Source organism: Salvelinus alpinus, chromosome 4 (assembly GCF_045679555.1).
Source record: "Salvelinus alpinus chromosome 4, SLU_Salpinus.1, whole genome shotgun sequence".
Classification (NCBI taxonomy): domain Eukaryota; kingdom Metazoa; phylum Chordata; class Actinopteri; order Salmoniformes; family Salmonidae; genus Salvelinus; species Salvelinus alpinus.
The window spans coordinates 26,457,846-26,483,670 of NC_092089.1; the positions used below are offsets into that span (position 1 = coordinate 26,457,846).

The following is a 25,825-nucleotide window of genomic DNA, read 5'->3' on the forward strand; positions in this document are numbered from 1 at the left end:
AGACCGACAGTGATTGGTTGACGGGGGACATTAGAAAATCAGCCTGACTGGATTGGTTGCTGAGCGAGCAGCCGGTTAATAGAGTGCATTGGTCTGTCCCCTTTTTTCCATGCACCGCTCACTCTTTCTTTCTCCACCTCTTCTTCGCACTTGTGGGATGGTCTTTGGGAGATGCATGGCTATCTGGAGATGCATAGATTCTGAAATGCACCGTGGAAGCTTAAAACCTAGGATACATTTACATTCCTACCCCTCCATTAAGAACAGGAGTTACCCTGCCTGCGGTGATTCTTCCCCGTTATGGCGAAGGGGGAAGGAGAGCATGTGCTGCAGAGGGTAAGTCTGTTTACATCTGTGAGGAGAGATGAAGAGCAATCGGGGGAGACAGGAAGTAAGAGGGGAAGATAAACAAGAGAGGTGGGTGGCAGTAGTGTGAAACGGAAAATAGTTTCTATTCAGCGTTTGGTAGGTTTTGCTACATCCTCGAGTCTGTTTCACAGCTGTTAAAATGTTTCACTACCTTTTTTTTATTTCACATTTTATACTGTGTGTGTGTGTGTGAGAGAGAACTATCCTTGTGGTACCAAGTCCCCACAAGGATAGTAAAACAAGGACATTTTGTCAGTCCCTAATTATGAAAAATGCTAATTTAGGGTTAGGCATAGTGTTAGGCGTTAAGAGTTAGGCATAGATTTAGGGAAAATAAGATTTTGGATGGGAATCAATTCTTTGGTCCCCACAAGGATAGCAATACCACACTGTGTGTGGCCTCAATGTATTACTTTATAGGTCTAGATTGCAATCTACAAGTAGTCAGGAGTTTAGTGGGTTCATGTTGCGTTTGTATCCGTTTCTTTTCAGCTGGTTGTCCTAAAATGGAACAGGGGATTGAGTGAGAACAAGAGAGAAGCAGTTTGAGTAACTTGGCTGGTTTACTGACTAGCATGATACAGCACTTGTTTCATTGTGAATGGTTCAATGTGAGAGTTTGAGGATATTACAGTACAGATGACAGGTTGTGTGTTTGCTCGCCATTTGTTCATATATACATTCTGATATCTCAGATGGCTTGGTGGTGATGGTGTGTTTTTCTTTGCATGCCTGTATATCATTATCCTGATCAAAAGTAGGTTAAGTGGCGGGTTCAGAAAACGTTCAGATTAGGCATCAGGAGACTGTCATCAGAAAACGTTCAGATTAGGCATCAGGAGACTGTCATCAGAAAACGTTCAGATTAGGCATCAGGAGACTGTCATCAGAAAATGGAAGGGATAAGGAACACCTAGACAGTTGCACAACTGAATGCATTCAACCGAAATGTGTCTTCTGCATTTATCAGAGGTGTGGGGGGCTGCCTTAATCAACGCCCACATCATCAGCGCCCGGGGAGCAGTTCTTGGTTAATTGCCTTGCTCAAGGCCAAAACGGCAGATTTTTCCAGTTTGCTGGCTCGGGGATTCAAACCAGCAACCTTTCGGTTACTGGCCCAACACTCTTAGCCATCAGCGTAGCAGTAGAGTAGAACGACTTTCATGTTTTCTTCCACTGTTATTTTTATTAGTGATTTTAGACCTACAGTTTTGTGTATAGGCCTCTTCAGTGTAATTGCGATATGGGTGTGTGTAGGCCTATATGAGTCGTATCACCCAGGCCTACCCAGAGCGGATTAAGTGTCAGCAATAGCAGCACCGGTGGGTTGTAGCCTGGAGACAGAGCTAAAGAAAGCCCCATGGGTTGTCCTCCTGACTACTTGACTGAAACAGAATTAGAGGGATGTTACAGGGGCCAGTATCTCATTCATAGGATGTTACATACACTCATAATCTCTCATTTATAGGATGTTACATACACTCATAATCTCTCATTTATAGGATGTTACATACACTCATAATCTCTCATTCAGAGGATGTTACATACACCTCTCAGCACGAGGGACTTTACATAACATACGGGAACCCATGGGCACTAAAGTGACGTTCATAGCAGCACATCAAATTTGGTGTCAAGTGAAAGCTGAGTAATTTATTAAGTGAAGGTATATATTAATTGTTTGACCATTTTCCATCCTGAAAATGTGGAATAGGCAAAGGATCTGATTTCTGGTGAAACAGATGTAAAATGGGTCTTCGAAAACATCTACCAGGAAGTCTTAAAAAGGTATTAAAATACAGTGTGTGTGTTGCATTCAAAAACTATTCAGACCCCTTGACTTTTTCCACATTTTGTTACTTTACAGCCTTATTCTAAAATTGATTAAATATATATATTTTTTTAATCATCAATCTACACACAATACTCCATAATGACAAAGCAAAAACAGTTTTTTTGGAAATTCTGACAAATGTATTCAGACCCTTTACTATGAGACTTGAAATTGAGCTCATGTGCATCCTGTTTCCATTGATCATTTTTTATTTAACCTTTTATTTAACTAGGCATCATCCTTGATGTTTCTACAACTTGATTGGAGTTCACCTGTCGTAACTTCAATTGATTGGACATGATTTGGAAAGGCTCACACACCTGGTGTGTGTGCATACACACACACAGACAGAAGTATGTGGACACACCCCTTCAAATGAGTTGATTCGGCTATTTCAGCCACACCTTGCTGACGGGTGTATAAAATTGAGCACACACCCATTCAATTCTCCATAGACAAACATTGGCAGTAGAATGGCCTTATTAAAGACCTCAATGACTTTCAATGTGGCACCGTCATAAGATGCCACCTTTCCAACCAGTCAGTTTGTTAAATTTTTGCCTTGCTAGAGCTGCTTTGGTCAACTGCAAGTGCTGTTATTGTGAAGTGGAAACGTCTAGGAGCAACAACGTCTCAGCCGGGAAGTGGTAGGCCACACAAGCTCACAGAATGGGACTGCCGAGTGCTGATGCGCATAAAAATTGCCTGTCCTCGGTTGCAACACTCACTATCGAGTTCCAAACTGCCTCTGGAAGCAATGTCAGCACAAGAACTGTTCCTCAGGAGCTTTATGAAATTGGTTTCCATGGCCAAGCAGCCACATTACAAGCCTAAGATCATCATGCGTAATGCCAAGTGTCAGCTGGAGTGGTGTAAAGCTCGCCGCCATTGGACTCTGGAGCAGTGGAAATGCCTTCTCTGGAGTGATGGATCATGTTTCACCATCTGGCTGTCTGACGGACGAATCTGTGTTTGGCAGAAAACGCTACCTGCCCCAATGCATAGTGCTAACTGTAAAGTTTGGTGAAGGAGGAATAATGATCTGGGGCTGTTTTTCATGGTTCTGGCTAGGCCCCTTAGTTCCAGTGAAGGGAAATCTTAACGCTACATTATACAATGACATTCTAGACGATTCCGTGCCTCCAACTTTGTGGCAACTGTTTGGGGAAGGCCCGTTCCTGTTTCAGAATGATAATGCCCTTGTGCACAAAGCGAAGTCCATACGGAAATGTTTTTTTGAGATCCGTGTGGAAGAACTTGACTGGCCTGCACAGAGCCCTGACCTCAACCCCATCAAACACCTTTGGGGTGAATTGGAACGCCGATTGCGAGCTAGACCTAATCGCCCAACATCTGTGCCCGACCCCTGCCAACTAATATCAACATTTTATATTTAGTTTTGCAGAAGTGATTTGCCTTCTGTAAGTTACTGAAATATTGCCTAGTGTCTTGTCATTCTGTTACCAAAAACCCATGTGTCTCTGACATTTTCTAATTTCACTCCCTCATAAGGGAGGAGAATGAAAGTTCACAGAAGCAACAATTTAAAGGCAGACCTACCAATTAGTTAGTGTTTTTACTCATTTGGTTTGTGATTTTTAAAATGCACCATTCTCTTACCAAATCAGTAACAGAATTTCCAGTTTTCCACTAATGCCGGCCGTCGGCTATAGAGTCGACTAGACATATTTTCAGCCGAGTACTTTTTCCATTTAGATTAACTAGGCAATTAGATAGTCAGAAAAAAAGTCTGCCGAGCCCTCTCCCGCAAGAATGAATGATATGCATATTTTAGTGATCTATTGATAGGACAGGCACCTGTCAGTCACAAAGTTGTCAGTAACAAAGTGATCGAAGACAGAAATACTGCTGGCAAAGCTATTTATAACTAACCCAAGATAGTTCATCTGTGTCGTTTACCAGGGGAGCAAATGAAGCATAGTGGGCAGAACAAGCAAGGAGGTGGGCAAAGCCAAGGACGAGCTAGCATGATCCCATTGTAGCATGTATTTCATATTTCCGTTAGGGAGCTCCTCCTCTGAAGCACGCGTGTGCATAGACTCAATTCGACCTTGCAGTCCAAAACAACGCCATTTTTTTATTACTACGGCAAAGCGACAAGTCTTTACAACTTAGTGCACTTTGTTAGTAACAGATTTTTGTTTTGGCAACAGAAAAATGTATTGTGATCAGATGTTTCATCAATGAGAATGTGCATATAGGCAGCCCAGTTTCACCTAGTTCCATCCTCTCCCACTACCTGCGACTGGACTTCCTCTCACTAACATTTGGTGAGAAAATGTTCTAAACGGATGCTTCAGCTTTATAGCCCCTGTGACATGTCTGGGTTTCTCCTTCTGTCTATGCTGATGGTGTGTGTGGTTGCAGTCAAATGTCTTTACACGCAGGGGAGAGCGCATACATTTGCACATCCATATAATGTGAGTGAATTTGCTCGTCCCATATAATGTGGTAACGATGAGTCTCCTGGGCCAGACTTTTCAGTGCATTTTGCTATTTGTATTTGAACAATACGATTGGCTGTTCATTTCAAGCTCCAGCGGAGTCACAACTTCTCGAGCACTCGGCGTCTTTATTAGTACATGAGTACATTTCGCCACACTCACAATAACATCTGCTAACCATGTGTATGTACCAATACAATTGGAGTTGATGCCTTCACACAGCACATGCGTGCTCTCCAGAGCAAAAAGAAGTGCCCATCAATCTACTTGCTGAGATTATTTATTTTAAGGAAAGTGATTTACAAAAGTAAACCTTCAATAGTGAACATACTAGCAATACACTTGCCGCTGTTGAGTCTGCAAAAAGGAAGTTACAAAAAGACACCTAGCATTCGTCTTGGCTAGCCTACTGTAGCCACAGGTGGACATCTCTTCTGGAACATCTGTATTAAAAGGGGCAGCGTCCTATTTTCAAATCTTCTCAATTACACTTTAGAAACAAATACATGCAATTACTCCAATGCAATTATAAAGAATAGAGTAATGACTTGCATTGCTAAATTATACTACACGGCTTTTTAATGCATGTCTTAATAATCCAAAAAAGCCTATAGGCCCTGCATGACCTCAATGTATTGAACTACAACATGTCCAGGACAGTATAAATACTGTTCGGGACAGTAGATTTTTGACCAACAGGGAAAAAGTAAGCGTTGGACTCTGGCCACGGAGTGGTGGCACATAGGCTATTTACTGTGCTTTGATTGATGAACAGCAAGCTTGACTAGTTTCTAAAAGGTGACGAACTGAGTAAAGTTGATCTTGTGTATATCCCTGCCATTTATAAATCCTATAACATAGTTCTATATCCATGGTATTGCATCGGAACAAGTCAACTAAACATGTTGTTTTTATTATGGATATGAAGTCCATCAGGACTTGCCAGGCAGTGACGTTACAGTGAGTGACTCCTCAGTATCCTAACAAATTGCATTGTTAAGAGCGCTGCTCATTTGTCTCCCTAATTTGCATACTGGTATGCTTTTTTGCGATGTATGTTCAGATAAATTATGAATACATTAGATAGTGAATCCTCCTCACTGCAGGAACAATAGGTAGTCAAGTGGAGAAATGGCCCCACTCTAGTCCAAATGATAATAAAAGAAAACGGATTAAATTGTTTTAAAAGTGAATGATACCTATATGGTATTTTCGAAGATATTCATTATAGGTCTACTGATTTGTGTCAGCAATGGATTAGTCGACTGCTGCTTTCCGCTGCCCATGTTTTAACACCTGTTTCATTCTCCAATCATACCTGTATTGAAGATAGCTGGGAATGTTCTAAAAACCTGTTTTCGCTGTGTGTGTGAATACATTTTAGAATAAGGCTGTAACATAACAAAATGTGGAACGTCGAGGGGTCTGAATACTTTCCGAATGCACAGTATATCCACCAATCCCCCACATGTCAATTGCTCTTGCTGACTAACCTTCACACACAATACCCACCCCCAACAGACACCAGTTAGTCACCCACACCAACCCCTCCTTACTAATAACTATGCTTTTCTCCAATTTAGACTTCAAACTTAACATAAACAATCAACTAAGCCTCCATAATACAGAACTACAGTAGAAGATGTAGACTACTTCTAACACACCAACCATGACAACAAAACACAGACCATGTTTATGCCTAGCTCCAGTATATTTATTTTCTCATCATGGAGTCATGGAAAGATTTAGCAAAGGTGACTTATACTAGTTCCTTGTGCTGAGCTTGATGTTGATGCTCCTTCTGTTGTTGACGGGATTGGACTATGTAAATAGAACACACAGTGCATTCGGAAAATATTCAGACCCCTTCACTTTAGCCAGATTTTGTTACATTACAGCCCATCTAAGATGGTTTAAATCTTTTTTTAAATTCCTCAATCTACACACAATGCCCTATAATAACAAAGTGAAAACAGGTTTTTAGAAATGTTTGCAAATGTATTAAAAATATGAAGGATACCTTATTTACATAAGTATTTAGACCCTTTGCTATGTGACTCAAAATTGAGCTCAGGTGCATCCTGTTTCCATTGATTATCCTTGAGATGTTTCTACAACTTCATTGGAGTCCACCTGTGGTAAATTCATTTGATTGGACATGATTTGGAAAGGCTCACACACATGTCTATATATGGTCCCACAGATGACCGCATATCAGAGCAAAAACTAAGCAATGAGGTTGACGGAATTGTCCGTAGACCTCCCGAGTCAGGATTGTGTCGAGGCATAGATCTGAGGAAGGGTACCAAAACATTCTGCAGCATTGAAGGTCCCCAAGAACACAGTGGCCTCCATTCTTAAATGGAAGAAGTTTGGAACCACCAAGACTCTTCCTAGAGCTGGCCATTCAGCCAAACTGAGCAATCTGGGGAGAAGGGCCTTGGTCGGGAGGTGACCAAGAACCCGATGGTCACTCTGAAGGAGCTCTAGAGTTCCTCTGTGGGGATAAGAGAACCTTCCAGAAGGACAACCATCTCTGCAGCAATCCACCAATCAGGACTTTATAGTAGAGTGGCCAGACGGAAGCCACTCTTCAGTAAAAGGCACATAAGAGCCTGCCTAGAATTTGCCAAAAGGCACTTAAAGGACTCTGACCATGAGAAACAAGACTCTCTAGTCTGATGAAATCAAGATTAAACTATTTGGCCTGAATGCCAAGCGTCGCATCTGGAGGAAACCAGGCACCCTTCATCACCTGCAGTGAAGCGTAGTGGCAGCATCATGCTGTGGGGATGTTTCTTAGCGGCAGGGACTGGGAGACTAGTTAGGATCAAGGGAAAGATGAACGGAGCAAAGTACAGAGATCCTTGATGATTACCTCGGACTGGGGTGACGGTTCGCCTTCCAACAGGACAATGACCCTAAGCACACAGCCAAGACAACACAGGAGTGGCTTCGGGACAAGTCTCTGAATGTCCTTGAGTGGCCCAGCCAGAGCCCGGACTTGAACCCGATCGAACATCTCTGGACAGACCTGAAAATAGCTGTGCAGCGACACTCCCCATCCAACCTGATAGAGCTTGAGAGGATCTGCAGAGAACAATGGGAGAAACTCTCCAAATACAGGTGTGCCAAGCTTGTAGCGTCATACCCAAGAAGACTCGAAGCTGTAATCGCTTCCAAAGGTGCTTCAACAAAGTACAGAGTAAAAGGTCTGAATACTTATTTAAATGTGATATTTCTGTTTTTGTTTAGTTTTTATATATATATATACATACATGCATACATTTGCAAAAATGTATGCATGTAAACCTGTTTTTTGCTATGTCATTATGGGGTATTGTGTGTAGATGGATGGAACAAAAATAAATGTAATCCATTTTAGAATAAGGCTGTAAAATAACAAAATATGGGAAAAGTGAAGGGGTCTGAACGTTAGCCTCTGCGGTATTTAGTCATCTAGCTAACGTTACCTCTGCTCGTCGTCCGGGTTTGGCCAGGGTAGGCCGTCATTGTAAATAAGAATTTGTTCTTAACTTCTTGTCAATACGGGGACGCTGTTTTCACTTTGGAAAAAATCGTGCCCAAATGAAACGACCTCGTACTCTGTTCTAGATCATACAATATGCATATTATTATTACTATTGGATAGAAAACACTCAAGTTTCTAAAACTGTTTGAATTATATCTGTGAGTAAAACAGAACTCATTTGGCAGCAAACTTCCATATAGGAAGTAAAAATCTGAAACGAGGCTCTGTTTCAGGGCCTGCCTATTCAACTGGCTTTTATTTATCGATCTGTATGCACTTCATACGCCTTCCACTAGATGTCAACAGGCAGTGGAATGGGGTGTCTAGCTTGATCTGAGGTCGAACAAGAGCTTTTGGAGTGACAGGTCCGGTATTTTCTTTGTCTTCGACGGCGCGCGAGGGACCTCGACATTGTCTTCTGAAAAGCGTTCGGTATACACGGCGAATATCTCCGGCTCTGATTTTATTTGATACATATGATAATAACATCATAAAGTAGGTTTTTTCAACCAAGTTTTATCAGTTTATTCAACGTTTATTGGGACTTTTGGAGTGTTCTGTTCTTTGCGCCAAGAGAGGATGGGAATGTTAGCTACCTTGGCTAGCATTGTGGCCCGAATTCGACAGAAGAAATGGACATTCTAAAACCAAACAACGATTTATTCTGGACCAAGGACTCCTTGTACAACATTCTGATGGAAGCTCAGCAAAAGTAAGAAAACATTTATGATGTTATTTTGTATTTCTGTGTAAAATGTCGACTCCTATTCTCCGCCGTGTTGGTGAGCGCTGTCTCACAATAACGCAAGCTGTATGTTATGGTAAAGTTATTTTAAAAAATCTAACACAGCGGTTGCATTAAGAACCAGTGTATCTTTCATTTGCCATACAACAAGTATTTTTATGTAAAGTTTATGATGAGTTCTTTGGTCAGATTAGGTGAGTGTCCAAAATTAGAAATGATGGCTGTATTCACAAGATGTTTATCTTTCATTTGCTGTATTGGACTTCATAAATTATATTATATGATATCCCTGTCCCGTTAGGCTAGGCTATGCTAGTCAGCTTTTTTGATGAGGAGGATCCCGGATCCGGGAGGGTGATGAAGTAGAGGTTTTAACTGACTTGCCTAGTTAAATAAAATAAACGCCTTGCACACTCTTGCCTACATCTGCCTACATCTAAGGTGTAATCATTAGTTCCAAACGAGAGTTTCTATTGGACAAATTCAGTCATGTTTTAAGAAATGGTTTTCAACAGAATCGACATAATGAATAGTTCCCTGATCACCTTCATACAGTTCACTTTCATAGTAGCCACATAGAAACAGCATTATCACTTTTCTCGTTGTATAATTCCTTCTCGCATCTACATGTTCTCCTCCTCTCACCTTTTTCCTTTGCTTGTGGACTGGTCACACAACAGCTGTCTGTGACCAGACGAAAACCTTTCCAAGCCAAACCTTCATACCATAACCGCTACACACAGCCTACATCGTTGTCACCATATTAGCTAACGTCATAGTCAGCATGACTACTAGAACTAACGCGTTAGTAAACCCACTACAATCATGCAGTGCAATTTAGCAGTTACACTGGCAGGCCCCGGTGGCGTTAAATTAATAAAACCAAAAGCTTACCTTGGAAGAGTTCCGTTGTTGGATAGCCAGCTAGGTAACATAGCCTACTGCGGACCGATGTCCATGGACGTTGAAAAGTCGTTTTTTAAAATTTGGTGAATCGATCGTAATGTCTGTTTCACATGTTTTTACAGTAGAGTACAATTTACTGTACTGAACTACACTGTGTACAAAACATTATGAACACCTGCTTTTTCCATGAGACTGACCAGGTGAATCCAGGTGAAAGCTATGATCCCTTATTGATGTCACTAATTAAATCCACGTCAATCAGTGTAGAAGAAGGGGAAGAGACAGGTTTAAATAATTTTGTTAAGCCTTGAGACAATTGAGACGTGAATTGTGTATGTGTGCCATTCAGAGGGTGAATGGCCAAGACAAAATATTTAAGTGCCTTTGAATGGGGTATGGTAGTAGGTGCCAGGCGCACCGGTTTGTGTCAAGAACTGCAAGGTTGCTGGGTATTAACGCTCAACAGTTTCCCGTGTGTATCAAGAATGGTCCACCACCCAAAGAACATCCAGCCAATTTGACACAACTGTGGGAAGCTTTGGAGTCAACATGGGCCAGCATCCCTGTGGAATGCTTTGGACACCTTGTAGAGTCCATTCCCCAACGAACTGTTCCGAGGGCAAAAAGGGGGTGCAACTCAATACTATGACGGTGTTCTTAATGTTTTGTACACTAAGGTGTGTGTGTGTACTGTACTGAACTATGCTGTAGTGTGATGTCCAAACTTAGCCTTCTATGATTGGTACAGATTTGGGCCTGACCAACCAAATTTGGTCTTGTTTGGGGGCAGAGTTTATTAGAATAATTGCCAGTGTGTACAATAATACTCAGACATGCTAAGGAGGATACTACATGTTTCTACCTTTGGGTACCTATTAAGGATGCATCACCATGAAGAGAATGGCAATTTATAATTATACATTTCTTTATTTCTGTATAGATCAGGGACTCGTTATGTCATTCTGTTGCCGGGTGTTATTCCACTTCACTTACTGTAGTTGAAACTCAATGTATCATCATAGCTGACAGCCCATTCTTTCTGCAGACATCTTTGAATATTAATTCTGAGTGGATGTTTAACGTGAGTTTTTGGAAAACGTGGTTAAATAAAGATTTTACCGTCATTCTGTTATCAAACATTTGCACTTTTTTCCAGAGTAAATGTGTTTTTGTAACATTCAGTGGAGATTAGGGATGTAATGGTACAAGTATTCTTATCAAACCGTTCGGTCCGCACTGAACCCGAATTGATACATAAAAAAAATGTATTAATAAGTAAATTGAGTAAATCTGAGCTCAAAACGTTTCAGGCACTTCCATTAAAACAACTAGAGCCTATGTGCATGTTGTAATCAAAATTCTAATCTTAATTGGCGCATTTCAAACTGTCCTTTTGTGAAGCGCAGCTGGGGACTAGTTCTGTATGATGGTGAGTGGTGGGGTTGATTTAAACCTGAATCCTCTGTTTAAATCTCCAGTTTGGGAACATTTTGGCTGTAAACGTTAAAGGTAAAATAATAAAACGTTAACAGTATCTCACCACGCTCAACAAGAATAGCCTAGCTGCCAACACCTCATATGTTGACAAATTTATGCCTACATCACCCCAGTACACTGGAGCAAGATGGAAATGGAAATTAACCACAACACAACATCGCTTCCCTTCTGCAGCCCTTGGCAGCTAGCTGACTGACCAGGCTAAATAAATTAGAAGAGCCATAGGTAGGCTATGTTTATATTTTTTGTCTTCGGTTTATAGCTGTGGATATGCACCCATTCTTGGTGTTTGAGAATGGGGGGTTTCAGCACCTTGTCCTCGAACCATGTTTACGAACTTCCTTTTTCTTTTTTTTTATGCATTTCAGCAAACTGGTAGGACTAGTACCCTCTCTGTATAAGCAAGCCAAAGCTTTCAATGAATTGGCCAATGCATCATGTGTTGCGCTTACTTAACAGTGACAGCCCATCACATTACCCCGGAAAGGGTGCTTATCTGGCACTAATGGAGGCAGTGACATGGTGCATTTTGTAACCAAGGTGGAAGTGAGAATTTGCCACATACGACTGGGGAAAAATAGACTTAAATGGCACCGGACAAGAAGGCAGACGTTTTACGTGCCCCCAATGTGTTTCTTAAAAAAAAATAATAATAATATTTGCGTTGTTTAACTTATTTTGTACATAATGTTGCCACTACTGTCTCTTATGACCGAAAATAATTTCTGGCCATCAGGACTGCGATTACTCAACACTGACTAGCAGAATCCTTTTTTTCCTTTCACGAGTCTGACGAACCCGCCGCGAACGATATACTGCTTTCTTGGGAACAGACCCAGATCCCCGTGATTTGTGTGAAGAAGAGGCAGAGAAAAAGGGGTCAGAGGGTGGGCTGCCTTCTGAGAATTCGTAGGCGATCGAATAAACCCCTACTTCCTTCCATTCTGCTAGCAAATGTGCAATCTTTGGACAATAAATTGGATGACCTACGCAGAAGATTAAACTACCAACGGGACATTCAAAACTGTAATATCTTATGCTTCACAGTCGTGGCTGAACGACGACACTATCAACATACAGCTGGCTGGTTAAACGCTGCAGGATAGAACAGTGGCGTCTGGTAAGACCAGTGGCGACAGACTATTTTTGTAAATAACAGCTGGTGCACGATATCTAAGAAAGTCTCGAGCTATTGATCGCCTGAGGTAGAGTACCGGTGCATCAAAGCGGGGACCGAGAGACTGAAAAACAGCTTCTATCTCAAGGCCATCAGACTGTTAAACAGCCACCACTAACATTGAGTGACTGCTGCCAACATACTGACTCAACTCCAGCCACTTTAATAATGGAAAAATGTATGTTAATTATTTTTTATTTTTTAAATCACTAGCCACTTTAACTTCTCTTGGGTAGGGGGCAGCATTCAGAATTTTGGATGGAAAGCATGCCCAAATTAAACTGCCAGCTACTCATCCCCAGAAGATAAGATATGCATATTGTTAGCAGATTTGGATAGAAAACACTCTGACGTTTCTAAAACAGTTTGAATCATGTCTGTGAGTATAACAGAACTTATTTAGCAGGCGAAACCTCGAGGACAAACCATTCAGAATTTTTGCGGGGGACATTTTTTTGAGGTCACTCTCTTTTCAATGAGTTTTCATTGGGAGATTTCTAAGGGACCTTCTTGCAGTTCCTACCGCTTCCACTGGATGTCAACAGTCTTTAGAAATTGGTTGAGGTTATTCCTTTGTGCAATGAAGTACGGCCATCTTGAAGGAGGGTCACTCGAAGTGTCCTGTTTGTTAGAAGCGCATGACCAGAAAGCTAGCTACATTTGGTTTTAATCCTGTATTGAACACAGATCATCCCGTCTTCAGTTTGATCGATTATTTACGTTAAAAAATACCCAAAGTTGCATTACAAAAGTAGTTTGAAATTTTGGGGCAAAGTTTACAGGTAACCTTTGAGATATTTTGTAGTCACGTTTCACAATTTGGAACCGGTGTTTTTCTGTATCAAACGCGCCAAATAAATGGACATTTTGGATATATATCGACGGAATTAATCGAACAAAAGGACCATTTGTGATGTTTATGGGACATATTGGAGTGCCAACAACAGAAGCTCGTCAAAGGTAAGGCATGAATAATATTTTTTATTTCTGTGCGTTTTGTGTCGCGCCTGCAGGGTTGAAATATGCTTCTCTCTTTGTTTACAATGGTGCTATCTTCAGATAATAGCATCGTTTGCTTTCGCCGAAAAGCCTATTTGAATTCTGACATGTTGGCTGGATTCACAACCAGTGTAGCTTTAATTTGGTATCTTTCATGTGTGATTTAATGAAAGTTAGATTTTTATAGTAATTAATTTGAATTTGGCACTCTGCATTTTCTGTCTTTTTGCCAAGTGAGACAGTAGCGTCCCGCCTAAACTCAGATTTTTTTTATATAAATATGAACTTTACCGAACAAAACATACATGTATTGCGTAACATGAAGTCCTATGAAGATCATCAAAGGTTAGTGATTCATTTTAACTCTGTTTTTTTCTGTGACTTGGCTCTAACCTAACATAATCGTTTGGTGTGCTTTCGTCGTAAAACCTTTTTGGAATCGGACACTTTGGCTGGATTTACAACAAGTGTATCTTTAAAATGGTGTAAAATACTTGTATGTTTCAGGAATTTAAATGATGGGATTTCTGTTTTGAATTTGACGCCCTGCAGTTTCACTGGCTGTTGACAAGGTGGGACGCTACCTTCCCACATACCCTAGTGAGGTTAAACAATGCCACTTAATATAATGTTTACATACCCTACATTACTCATCTCATATGTATATACTGTACTCTATACCATCTACTGCACCGTGCTTATGCCGTTCTGTACCATCACTCATTCATATATTTTTATGTACATATTCTTCATCCCTTTACACTTGTGTATATAAGGTAGTTGTTGTGAAATTGTTAGGTTAGATTACTCGTTGTTTATTACTGCATTGTCGGAACTAGAAGCACAAGCATTTCGCTACACTCGCATTAACATCTGCTAACCATGTGTATGTGACAAATAAAGTTTGAAGTGTCTTCACTGTCATTTTAAACCTCTCCCTGTCCGAGTCTGTAATACCAACATGTTTTAAGCAGACCACCATAGTGCCTGTGCCCTAGAACGCTAAGGTAACCTGCCTAAATGACTACCGACCCATAGCACTCACATCTGTAGCCATGAAGTGCTTTGAAAAGCTGGTCATGGCTCACGTTAACACCATCATCCCAGAAACCCTAAACCCCCTCCAATTTGCATACCGCCCCAACAGATCCACAGATGATGCAATCTCTATTGCACTCCACAATGCCCTTCCCCACCTGGACCAAAGGAACACCTATGTGAGAATGCTATTCATTGACTGCAGCTCAGCGTTCAACACCATAGTGCCCTCAAAGCTCATCATAAATCTAAAGACTCTGGGACTAAACACCTCCCTCTGCAACTGGATCCTGGACTTCCTAATGGGCCACTCCTAGGTGGTAAGGGTATGTAACAACACATCCGCCATGCTGATCCTTAACACAGGGGCGCCTCAGGGGTGCGTGCTCAGTCCCCTCCTGTACTCCCTGTTCACTCATGACTGCACGACTCCAACACCATCATTAAGTTTGCTGATGACACAACAGTGGTAGGCCTGATCACCGACAACGACGGGACGGCCTATAGGGAGGAGGTCAGAGACCTGGCCGTGTGGTGCCAAGACAACAACCTCTCCCTCAACTGATCAAGATAAAGGAGATGATTGTGGACTACAGGAAAAACAGGACTGAGCACGCCCCCATTCTCATCAACGGTGCTGCAGTGGAGCAGGTTGAGAGCTTCAAGTTTCTTGGTATCCACATCACCAACAAACTAACATGGTCCAAGCACACCAAGACAGTCGTGAAGAGGGCACGACAAAACATATTCCCCCTCAGGTGACTTAAAAGATTTCGCATGGGTCCTCAGATCCTCAAAAGGTTCTACAGCTGCACCATCAAGAGCATCCTGACTGGTTGCATCACTGCCTGGTACGGCAACTGCTCGGCCTCCGTAGTGCGAACAGCCCAGTACATCACTGAGGCCAAGCTTCCTGCCATCCAGGACCTCTACACCAGCGGTGTCAGAGGAAGGCCCTAAAAAATTTCAGACTCCAGCCACCCTAGTCATAGACTGTTCTATCTGCTAAAGCATGGCAAGTGGTACCGGAGCGCCAAGTCTAGGTCCAAGAGGCTTCTTTACAGCTTCTACCCCCAAGCCATAAGACTCCTGCACACCTAATCAAATGGCTACCCAGTCTATTTGCGTTGCCCCCTCTCCCCCTCTTTTATACCGCTGCTACACTCTGTTATCATCTATGCATAGTCACTTTAATAACTCTACCTTCATGTACATATTACCTCAACTAACCGTTGTCCCCGCACATTGACTCTGTACCGGTACGCCCCCCCCCCCCCCCCCCTGTATAGAGTCTCGCTATTGTTAGTTTACTGCTGCTATTTAATTACTTGTTACCTTAATTTCTTATTCTTTTTTTAAACTACATTGTTGGTTAGGGGCTCGTAAGTAAGCATTTGTTGTATTCGGCGCATGTGACTAATAAAATGTCGATTTGAATGGCCCTCCAACTGGTAATTACTAGTGCGAAACTTGTCTTTAATCCTGAGCACCCATTTTACATACATTTGTCATTTAGCAGAAGCTCTTATCCAGAGCGACTTACACTAGTTGAGTCCATACATTTTTCTTATTTTTCTCCCACATGGTGACCTCTGACGTCACCCAGTAAGGAAATGGCCTCTAACAGCATTTTTGGCAGTTAAATAGATTGCGTTTTATTTTTTTATAGTTTAGTTACAATCATGATAGCTGTACTTTTAGTTTATGGTTGACGCAGCTTGTTGGCCATTAGCCAATCAGCGTTTCTCAACAAGTTCAAATGACATGAATGCATTCAGCTGGTATTTACAGCATCACAACTGGTAAATTCCCCACCTCCCACATGGTTACAAACGCAGCATCAGAGTGGAAACTTGAGAGGCCCAACATAACAATCCTGTCACAAGAGACAATGCCAAGAACATTGTGAATGGCATTTCATTTTCCTGCTGTACTGAAACCGATCCAAACCGTGACCCCAAAACCACAATACGTACCGAACCATGGGTTTGGTGAACCGTTAGAACCCTTATTGGAAATTGTTAAAAGTAGTCCTTGTGCATAGAGTTGTATGGTTTGTTTGTTTAACTTTACAATCAATTACATTTTTTTTGCATACTTTTAAAGTAACATCCAAGTCACTGTTACTGTGGAATTGCCCAGACCCAGAATTGTCAGCCCTCCAGACATTATTCCCAGAAGAATGCTCTGCTTCCTGGGCCCTCGCCCTCCCATGGATTGTCTGACTGTTTGTTTTGTGCCACCATGGAGCCTAAAAATGTTTTTTTTTGTGTGAGAGAAATTTAAAACCGATGAATAGAGTCGTCTGCCTTTATTATCAAAGCCATCTATTTCCTTCTACATTGTGTTATATAAAAATTTCTAAAATTGGGGTTTTTAATTTAACCTTAATTTAACTAGGCAAGTCATTTAAGATCAAATTCTTATTTACAATGACTGCCTACCTCTGCCAAACCTGGATGACGCTGGGCCAATTGTGTGCCGCACTATGGAACTCCCAATCACAGCCGGATGTGATGCAGCCTGGATTCGAACCAGGGACTACAGTGACTCCTCTTGCACTGCAATGCAGTGCCTTGGACGGCTCTGTGTTTGGAGAATGACACCGATGTCAGTGTCGGGTCACAGGGCACTTGAGGACACTTTGGAATCTGATGGTAGCTCACTGTAGCTTATTGCTTTCACTTTTTTCCTAGGGTTGGGTGGTATCCAGATGTCCATACCTTCATGCCATGCCTGTGCCATCCCGGGATATATTGTATTACTGGTAGTGCACACAAGGGGCGCTATTTAAAAAATGTACGTAGAAAAAGGCCCAAAACGTCACTTACCAGAATGCTAACAAGTGCTAGGGAATTCTTATAGAGGATGCTAGGTAAGTGCTAACGAGCGCATGCAAACATTTACTACTAGGACAGACAACCCAGCTCATAAAGTTATGCAAGTATCTCAAAACTGTTTTCAGCATGCACAAAACAAATGTTAGGGAGCAGGGATCCCGGAGGAGATGTTCTCTGCTGCTCTTACCAAGAAGCTTGATCTTGCGAGCTAACATGTTAGCCACTTAGCTAACATTAGCAAGTTAGCAAAACCCAGCTGGAGAGAATTTATTTGGCACATATTAATTAACTTAATAGTTATATATTGCACCTGTCAAAAGTTTGGTCACACCTACTCATTCCAGGGTTTTTCTTTCCTTATACTATTTTCTGCATTGTAGAATAATAGTGAAGACAAGCTATGAAAAACACATATGGAATCATGTAGTAACCAAAAAAAAGTTAAACAAAATATATTTGAGATTCTTCAAAGTAGCAACCCTTTGCCTTGATGACAGCTCTCCATATGTGTTATTTCATACTTGTGATTTCTTCTATTATTCTACAATGTAGAAAATAGTAAAAATAATGAAAAATCCTTGAATGAGTAGGTGTCTAAACTTTTGACTAGTGGGAGGTGTTTAGGCTGATTGACAGACCCACTTTTTTTTTTTTTTGACTGGCTCGCTGGTGTGTTTGCTCAGTTTACAGTGCCTTCAGAAAGTATTCAGACCCCTTTTTCAACATTTTGTTACGTTACAGCCTAATTCTAAAATTGATTAAATCGTTTTTTCCCTCCAATCTACACATAATACCCCATAATGACAAAGCAAAAACAGGTATTTAGACATTTAAGTTTATTTTTTATAAATTATCAATCACATTTACGTAAGTATTCATACCCTTTACTCAGTACTTTGGAGCACCTTTGGCAGTGATTACAGCCTCTTCTTCTTGGGTATGACACTACAAGTTGGCACACCTGTATTTTGGGAGTTTCTCCCATTCTTCTCTGCAGATCTGTTCTTGTTCTGTCAGGTTGGATGGGCAGTGTTCCTGCACAGCTATTTTCAGGTCTCTCCAGAGATGTTCAAGTCCGGGCTCTGGCTGGGCCACTCAAGGACATTCAAAAACTTGTTCCGAAGCCACTCCTGCTTTGTCTTGGCTGTGTGCTTAGGGTCATTGTCCTGTTGGAAGGTGAACCTTCGCCCCAGTCCGAGGTCCTGTGCGCTGTGGAGCAGATTTTCATCAAGGATCTCTCTGTACTTTGCTCCGTTCATCTTTCCCAAATCAAATCATCAAATTTTATTGGTCACCTACATATGGTTAGCAGATGTTAATGCGAGTGTAGCGAAATGCTTGTGCTTCTCGTTGCCGACAATGCAGTAATATCTAACAAGTAATCTAACAATTTCCCAACTACCTAATACACTCATCTAAAGGGGTGAATGAGAATATGTAGATATAAGTATATGGATGAGCGATGGCTGAGTGAGGTGCATGATAGGCAAGGTGCAGTAGATGGTATAAAATATGGTATATACATGTGAAATGAGTAATGTAAGATATGTAAACATTATTTATTTAAAGTGACATTGTTTAAAGTGACTAGTGATCCATTTATTAAAGTGTCCAGTAATTGGGTCTCAATGTAGGCAGCAGCCTCTGAGTTAGTGATTGCTGTTTAGCAGTCTGATGACTTTGAGATAGAAGCTCGATCCTCACTAGTCTGTCTCTGCTGCTGAAAAACATCCCCACAGCATGATGCTGCCACCATCTTTCACCGTAGGGATGGTACCAGGTTTCCTCCAGATGTGTCGCTTGGCACTCAGGCCACAGAGTTCAATCTTGGTTTCATCAGACCAGAGAATCTTGTTTCTCATGGTGAGTCCTATAGGTGCCTTTTGGCAAACTCAAAGCGGGTCGTCGTGCCTTTTACTGAGGAGTGGCTTCCGTCTGGCCACTCTACCATAAAGTCCTGATTGGTGGAGTGCTGCAGAGATGGTTGTCCTTCTGGAATCCCATCTCGACTGAGGAACTCTGGAGCTCTGCCAGAGTGACCATCGGGTTCTTGGTCACCTCCCTGACCAAGGCCCTTCTCCCCTGATTGCTCAGTTTGGATGGGCGGCCAGCTCTAGGAAGAGTCTTGGTGGTTCCAAACTTCTTCAATTTAAGAATGGAGGCCACTGTGTTCTTGGGGACCTTCAATGCTGCAGAAATATTTTGGTACCCTTCCCCAGATCTGTGCCTTGACACAATCCTGTCTCTGAGCTCTACGGACAATTCCGGCGACCTCGTGGCTTGGTTTTTGCTTTGACATGCACTGCCAACTGTGGAACATTTTATATAGACAGACGTGTGCCTTTCCAAATCATGTCCAATCCACTGAAGTTGTAGAAACATCTCAAGGATGATTAATGGAAACAGGATGGACCTGAGCTCAATTTCGAGTCTCATAGCAAAGGGCCTAATACTTATGTAAAATAAGACATTTCCTTTTTTTCTAAAAACCTGTTTTCGCTTTGTCATAATGGGGTATTGTGTGTAAATTACTGAGAAAAAAACTGAATTTAATCCATTTTAGAATAAGGCTCTAACGTAACAAAATGTGGGATAAGTCAAGGTGTCTGAATACTTTCCGAATGCGCTGTACATAAGTGCACACATTTTGATTCTGGCTAGTGGTCTAGCAAACTAGCATAAAACACCCTAAATATCCCTCCACATTGGATTTGATCGGTACAAAACAGTTAACAATATCCCATGTACAAATGCTTCAAATGCAACAATCTATATCTTCCTGACGAATGTCTTACATTTTGGGTGCAGCAACCTACATTTAGTATAACCTAATGTTCCAAATCCCACGTAGCCTAGCTTTTTAACTATAAAATAATTACGGATTGATTTATTAGCACCCCAAATGTCAAATCGGTCCACGTGCCACATCTGACCTCCAGACCGGCTGCCCACTGTTCCCCACATGCTGTTTAATTTGTGTGGGTGCCCCCCACCCTTTTAAAGCAGCTCTCAGGACACACCCACAGCTAAAAATAAAGAAAAATATATTTGGACCACACTCCTGAAAGCAGATGCAAATTGTGAACACGCGTACTTACACACATTCAAGGGCTATTTGGGCACCCACCCAGACTGTCTGCTCAGACCCGTAGGACAATTTGGGCACCCATCCAGACTGCCTGCTCAGACCTGTAGGACTATTTGCGTTTACTGCCACCTCGATTCCCCACTCCAACCACCCAGTCACCATCCAGTGATTGCAGCAGGACTTGGCTGCTCTTTAGTTGGAGGGGGTTCCGCCACTCTGCGGAGTCTGCCAGCCATGAACTTCTGGGGAGATATTGTCAATTTGAAGACCACCACAGCAGCCAAAGCTCCATGTGTGGTATGTGTGTTCTGGTCTGTATTGGGAATAGGCATGTGCTTTTTTCATAGCGGTGTGGTTTTTAATACTGTTGAGTTTTTTGAGAGCCTATTACTGTACCAGTGATGGAAGAGGTAGGAACCCAAATAACAAGTAAACTATCTCCAAAAGTTAAGCCCACTGAATTACTCTGGAACCATCGTCTTTTAGCTATTTCAGTAGAAGCAGCACTTGCTAAATGGGTAGTTCTCTAGAAGTTCCTTCCATATGGTTTAGCTAGCAGGCCCAGCAACCGTACTAGCTAAGTCAATAACTTTCCACTAAATTAACTTATTGCTTTATGTTCTAATGCAGCACATTCAAGCTTTAAAAACCATGAATGTAAAAGTGCCGTGGGGCAGAAGTTCAGAGTGGTAGTCTAGGTAGTGGTGGTAGTAGTATTCTAGGTAGGCTCCTACTGACTGGATTGTTAGTGCTTTCCAGAGCAGTAGCACTGGACCACATGCCTTATTTCATCATCAGGAGGTAGCCTAGCTATTTAACCCTGTGTGTCTAATTATATTTACAAGGCACACCTTGGTTCTAGAAAAAAGGTTGGCAGCCATTTTTAAACTCTGAACTCTGATGTAGTGCCCTGAAATAGTGCACCACGCCTAGAATAGCCATGAAAATGACAGGTCAGTCAGTGGCATCAATCATATGTGACAGGAGGCTGATCTGCCTAGAAAGTTAGTAAAACGTTGCCAACTGCCACTTAGTTTAATATCTGTCTGTTGAGTTGGTCTCTAATAAATAGACCTAGAGTCTACTTCAATGAGTTCAATAAGTAGTAGACTAAACTTAATTAACCCAACAGGTTGGACTTCTCTTGGGTTCATAGCTGTTACAGAACAATTGTCCCTTGTTAGGAGGAGAATGCAGAGTGATGTAGAGACCAAGAGGGAATGCAAGCTGGAGAGATGGATAACACAACTTGTAAAGTATAAGTAACTAAAATCTAAACACTATGCGTCTGTGTCGTGTGGCTAAGACAGTCTGTCTTTGGACTCGGGGCGTGCTGGCTTGTGCCCAACACAAATATTTACCTCAGCGCTTACCCCCGCAGGTGCTGTCCAGCCACCTAGGCTTTATTCAGCAGGGACATCCCTCTGAGTCATTCCCCTTGGCTATAGCGTTCAAAGGCCTTTCTCCTGTTTAGGCCGATACAGTAGGATACACTGTCTCTTATAATTAATCTAACCTGGTAGGCTTAAGAGAAACACCTGAAACTAGATCCCCCTACATACTGGTCTTGTCAGGACGTTCTCTTCTGCACTGTTCAACCAATCCAGTAAATATGGAGGAGTTAAGATGGAGTGTCACCTTGTTAACGTCCAAAAGCTGAAGTCTCGTCCTCTTTTTCCATTTCCCCTGAAAAGCTGTGGTAATGGCATCTCCCATATCAACTGAACCATGACAGTTTGGAGTTGTTCTTGTACGTGGTGTAGTTGTATGGAAAATGCAGGGTCTTTCCCATGACAGTTTAACCTCTCTGGGATATTCGGGACGGTAGCGTCCCACCTCGCCAACAGCCAGTGAAATTGCAGGGCGCCAAATTCAAAACAACAGAAATCCCATAATTAAAATTCCTCAAACATACAAGTATTTTACACCATTTTAAAGATAAACTTGTTGTAAATCCAGCCACAGTGTCCGATTTCAAAAAGGCTTTAATGACAAAAGCACACCAAACGATTATGTTAGATCAGCACCTAGTCACAGAAAAACACAGCCATTTTTCCAGCCAAAGAGAGGAGTCACAAAAAGCAGAAATAGAGAGAAAATGCTTCACTAACCTTTGATGATCTTCATCAGATGACACTCATAGAACTTCATGTTACACAATACATGTATGTTTTGTTCAATAAAGTTCATATTTATATCCCAAAATCTCAGTTTACATTGGCGCGTTATGTTCAGTAGTTCCAAAACATCCAGTGATTTTGCAGAGAGCCACATCAATTTACAGAAACTCATAATAAACATTGCTAAAAGATACAAGTGTTATGCATGGAATTATAGATAAACTTCTCCTTAATGCAACCGCTGTGTCAGATTTCAAAAAAACTTTGCGGAAAAAGCACACCATGCAATAATCTGAGTAATGCGCTCAGACACAACAAGCCATACAGATACCCGCCATGTTGTGGAGTCAACAGAAGTCAGAAATAGCATTATAAATATTCACTTACCTTTGATCTTCATCAGAATGCACTCCCAGGAATCCCAGTTCCACAATAAATGTTTGTTTTGTTCGATAAAGTCCATTTATGTCCATAATACCTCCTTTTTGTTTGCGCGTTTAGTACACAAATCCAAACTCAGGAGGCGCGGGCAAGTCCAGGCGAAAGTTCAGAAAGTCATATTACAGTTTGTAGAAACATGTCAAACGAAGTATAGAATCAATCTTTAGGATGTTTTTATCATAAATCTTCAATAATGTTTCAACCGGAGAATTCCTTTGTCTGTAGAAATGCAATGGAACGCAGCTAACTCTCACGGGAGCGTGCGAGACTGAGCTTATGGCACTCTGCCAGACCCCTGACTCAAACAGCTCTCATTCCCCCCTCCTTCACATTAGAAGCCTCAAACAAGGTTCTAAAGACTGTTGACATCTAGTGGAAGCCTTAGGAAGTGCAATATGACCCCATAGACACTGTATATTCGATAGGCAATGACTTGAAAAACTACAAACCTCAGATTTTCCACTTCCTGGTTGGATTTTCTCAGGTTTTTGACTGCCATATGAGTTCTGTTATACGCACAGACATTATTCAAACAGTTTTAGAAACTGCAGAGTTTTCTATCCAAATCTACTAATTATATGCATATTCTAGCTTTTAGGCCTGAGTAGCAGGCAGTTTACTCTGGGCACCTTTTTATCCAAGCTACTCAATACTGCCCTCCGCTCCCAAAGAAGTTAAGAGGCTATCAGAATATACCTATGATTTCTTTGTTGGGTCCAGTCTTGAAGCAGATGAAGCTCTACTATTATACTATTGCCTGTGTGGTCTTATTGAGATAGCTGGATTAAGTAGTCCTATTGAATTTGACTGCTGTGTTAAAAGGTGTAACCTAATAGGAAGTGTAAGACCAAGAACAGGAAGTTAACTTCACACGGCTCCAACTGTCACCCAATGTGACCTGTATTACCCGCTTCCATTGTGTATCTCTGGTGCTGTGCTGCGTCGTCAATAGGAGTGACTACGTAGGCCCACTTTTTATTTTTTTTAAAGTGCCTCATTATTTCCTTCCTACCCACTAGTGTCTAGGTTGTTGTACAATTATTTCAATGCTTAAAGATGCACTATGAAGAAATCACTCCTGGTTGCTAAAATTCTAATAGTTTGCCCAATTTCAGTTTGTGACAAAAAAAGCAAGTATAGTGTAGAGAATCATTGTACCATTAAAAACTGCTGTGAAATATATATTTTCCATAACCAAAACTATTGTTTGCAGCTGGTGTGCAAAACCGAAAGCAAAAAACGAAACTGAAGAACGGGAAGCATAGAGCACATAGACCATATCTACCGCTTCTTAGACTAGCTTTTAGTGAGAATAACAGATCTATAACTCACATTACTATGTGAATTTTGTCAGGTCTCTCAAAAAGTTACATATTGCAGCTTTAAAACAACTTGCTCTTTGGGAACTATGAAGATTTAGGCTATTGAATGAATAAATGTCCTTTCTCTGCATCTCCACCATAAGTACATTCCTTTCTCTTTTTGTGTTTTGTTTCAATCTGCCCAATGAATTTGTATTTCTCCTTGTCGTCTCCAGGGGAACGATGATGAGGCGGTGGTGGACCTGGGGAAGACGAGCTCCACCATTCACACCAACTTTGAGAAAGAGGAGCTAGAGAGTAAGTCTGATTTTAGTGTGTATATATACACACAAAGTATCACATGGGCCCGGATCCTATTCATGTTGACAGTATACACTGAGTACACACGGAGCAGTATCAAGGAGGACCATGTGTAATGACATTGTTGTATGGCCATAGGACAGAGGGGATTCTACAAATGCATGTTCTCACTCACACACACGTGTTTTTACTCATGCACTGTAATATCGTGAAAAATCCAGAGTCACGTTTGTCTGGTAATTGAGGTATGCATGACTTCCACCCACATTCCACTGAGCTCTGACTGCAGGGGAAAAGCCCTGGCACAATTTCCAGACTTTATAGGATCCATGATGGAATTCTTAACAATTTATCTTACACACACACACAAGCTGTAGCTGCATCCCCTCCCAAGAAACTGTGTTTGGGGAGACCAGGCTTTGTGAGATGAGCTTGAACACTAATAACTTGTAACCCCTGGTTAATGAGATAGAGAACAGTGTAACTTGGAACCCAGGTTAATGAGGTAGAGAACCGTGTAACTTGGAACCCTGGTTAATGAGGTAGAGAACAATGTAACCCTGGTTAATGAGGTAGAGAACAGTGTAACCCTGGTTAATGAGGTAGAGAAGAGTGTGAGAGTGTAATGTTAGCTGCTCCCCCCCCACCCCACCCTGGTTCCAGCTCTAACAGCATTACTGAGGATTAGCCTGCAGCTCTGGCCTCCACTAATTTAATAGAGCCTTCTCTTTCACTCCCCCTTCATTCTTTCTCACACTCACTCACTCATTCTCTCTAGAACACTAGAACTCTTTCACTCATTCACATAATCACACGGTAGGTACAGGCAGACCCAACCTCCATGTTCCCCTTCCGCTACTCTGTCCCTCCTCTCTCCTAACCTCCATACTTCTCGAAAGTAATATTTACTTGTGTTTTGTTATACATCATAATCAATGTTCCCCCTAAGCTGTGTGTGGGTGCTCCACTCCCCAGGACTGCCTTGCAGAAGAAATACCAGCCCGCACAGAGACTCACGAGGTTGAACTTCACTCTGCTAGTTTCCCTGTTAGTTTACACCAACGTTTCCCTCTACTGTAGGAATTGTGACCAAATCGACATTTTTAAATGCAACATAATGAAATGAACCTAACTATGCAAGACCGTCTGAGA

General features: G+C 41.7%; 1 protein-coding gene across 5 annotated transcripts in view; it reads left to right on the plus strand.

Moving 5' to 3' along the window:
* LOC139573154 (sodium bicarbonate cotransporter 3-like) overlaps window positions 1-25,825 on the plus strand; it is a 78,397-nt gene that overhangs the window by 4,628 nt on the left and 47,944 nt on the right. For 3 of the 5 annotated variants that reach the window (XR_011674549.1, XM_071396310.1, XM_071396308.1), the window contains exon 2: window positions 24,589-24,670. Coding sequence is in view for 4 of the 5 variants with exons in the window: in XM_071396310.1 (XP_071252411.1) it covers window positions 24,589-24,670 (82 nt within the window). In the remaining variant the exon portion in view is untranslated. Of the gene's footprint in view, window positions 1-109; window positions 337-20,540; window positions 20,788-24,588; window positions 24,671-25,825 lie in introns of those variants that run through there. The other 2 variants (XM_071396311.1, XM_071396309.1) reach the window with 2 other exon arrangements.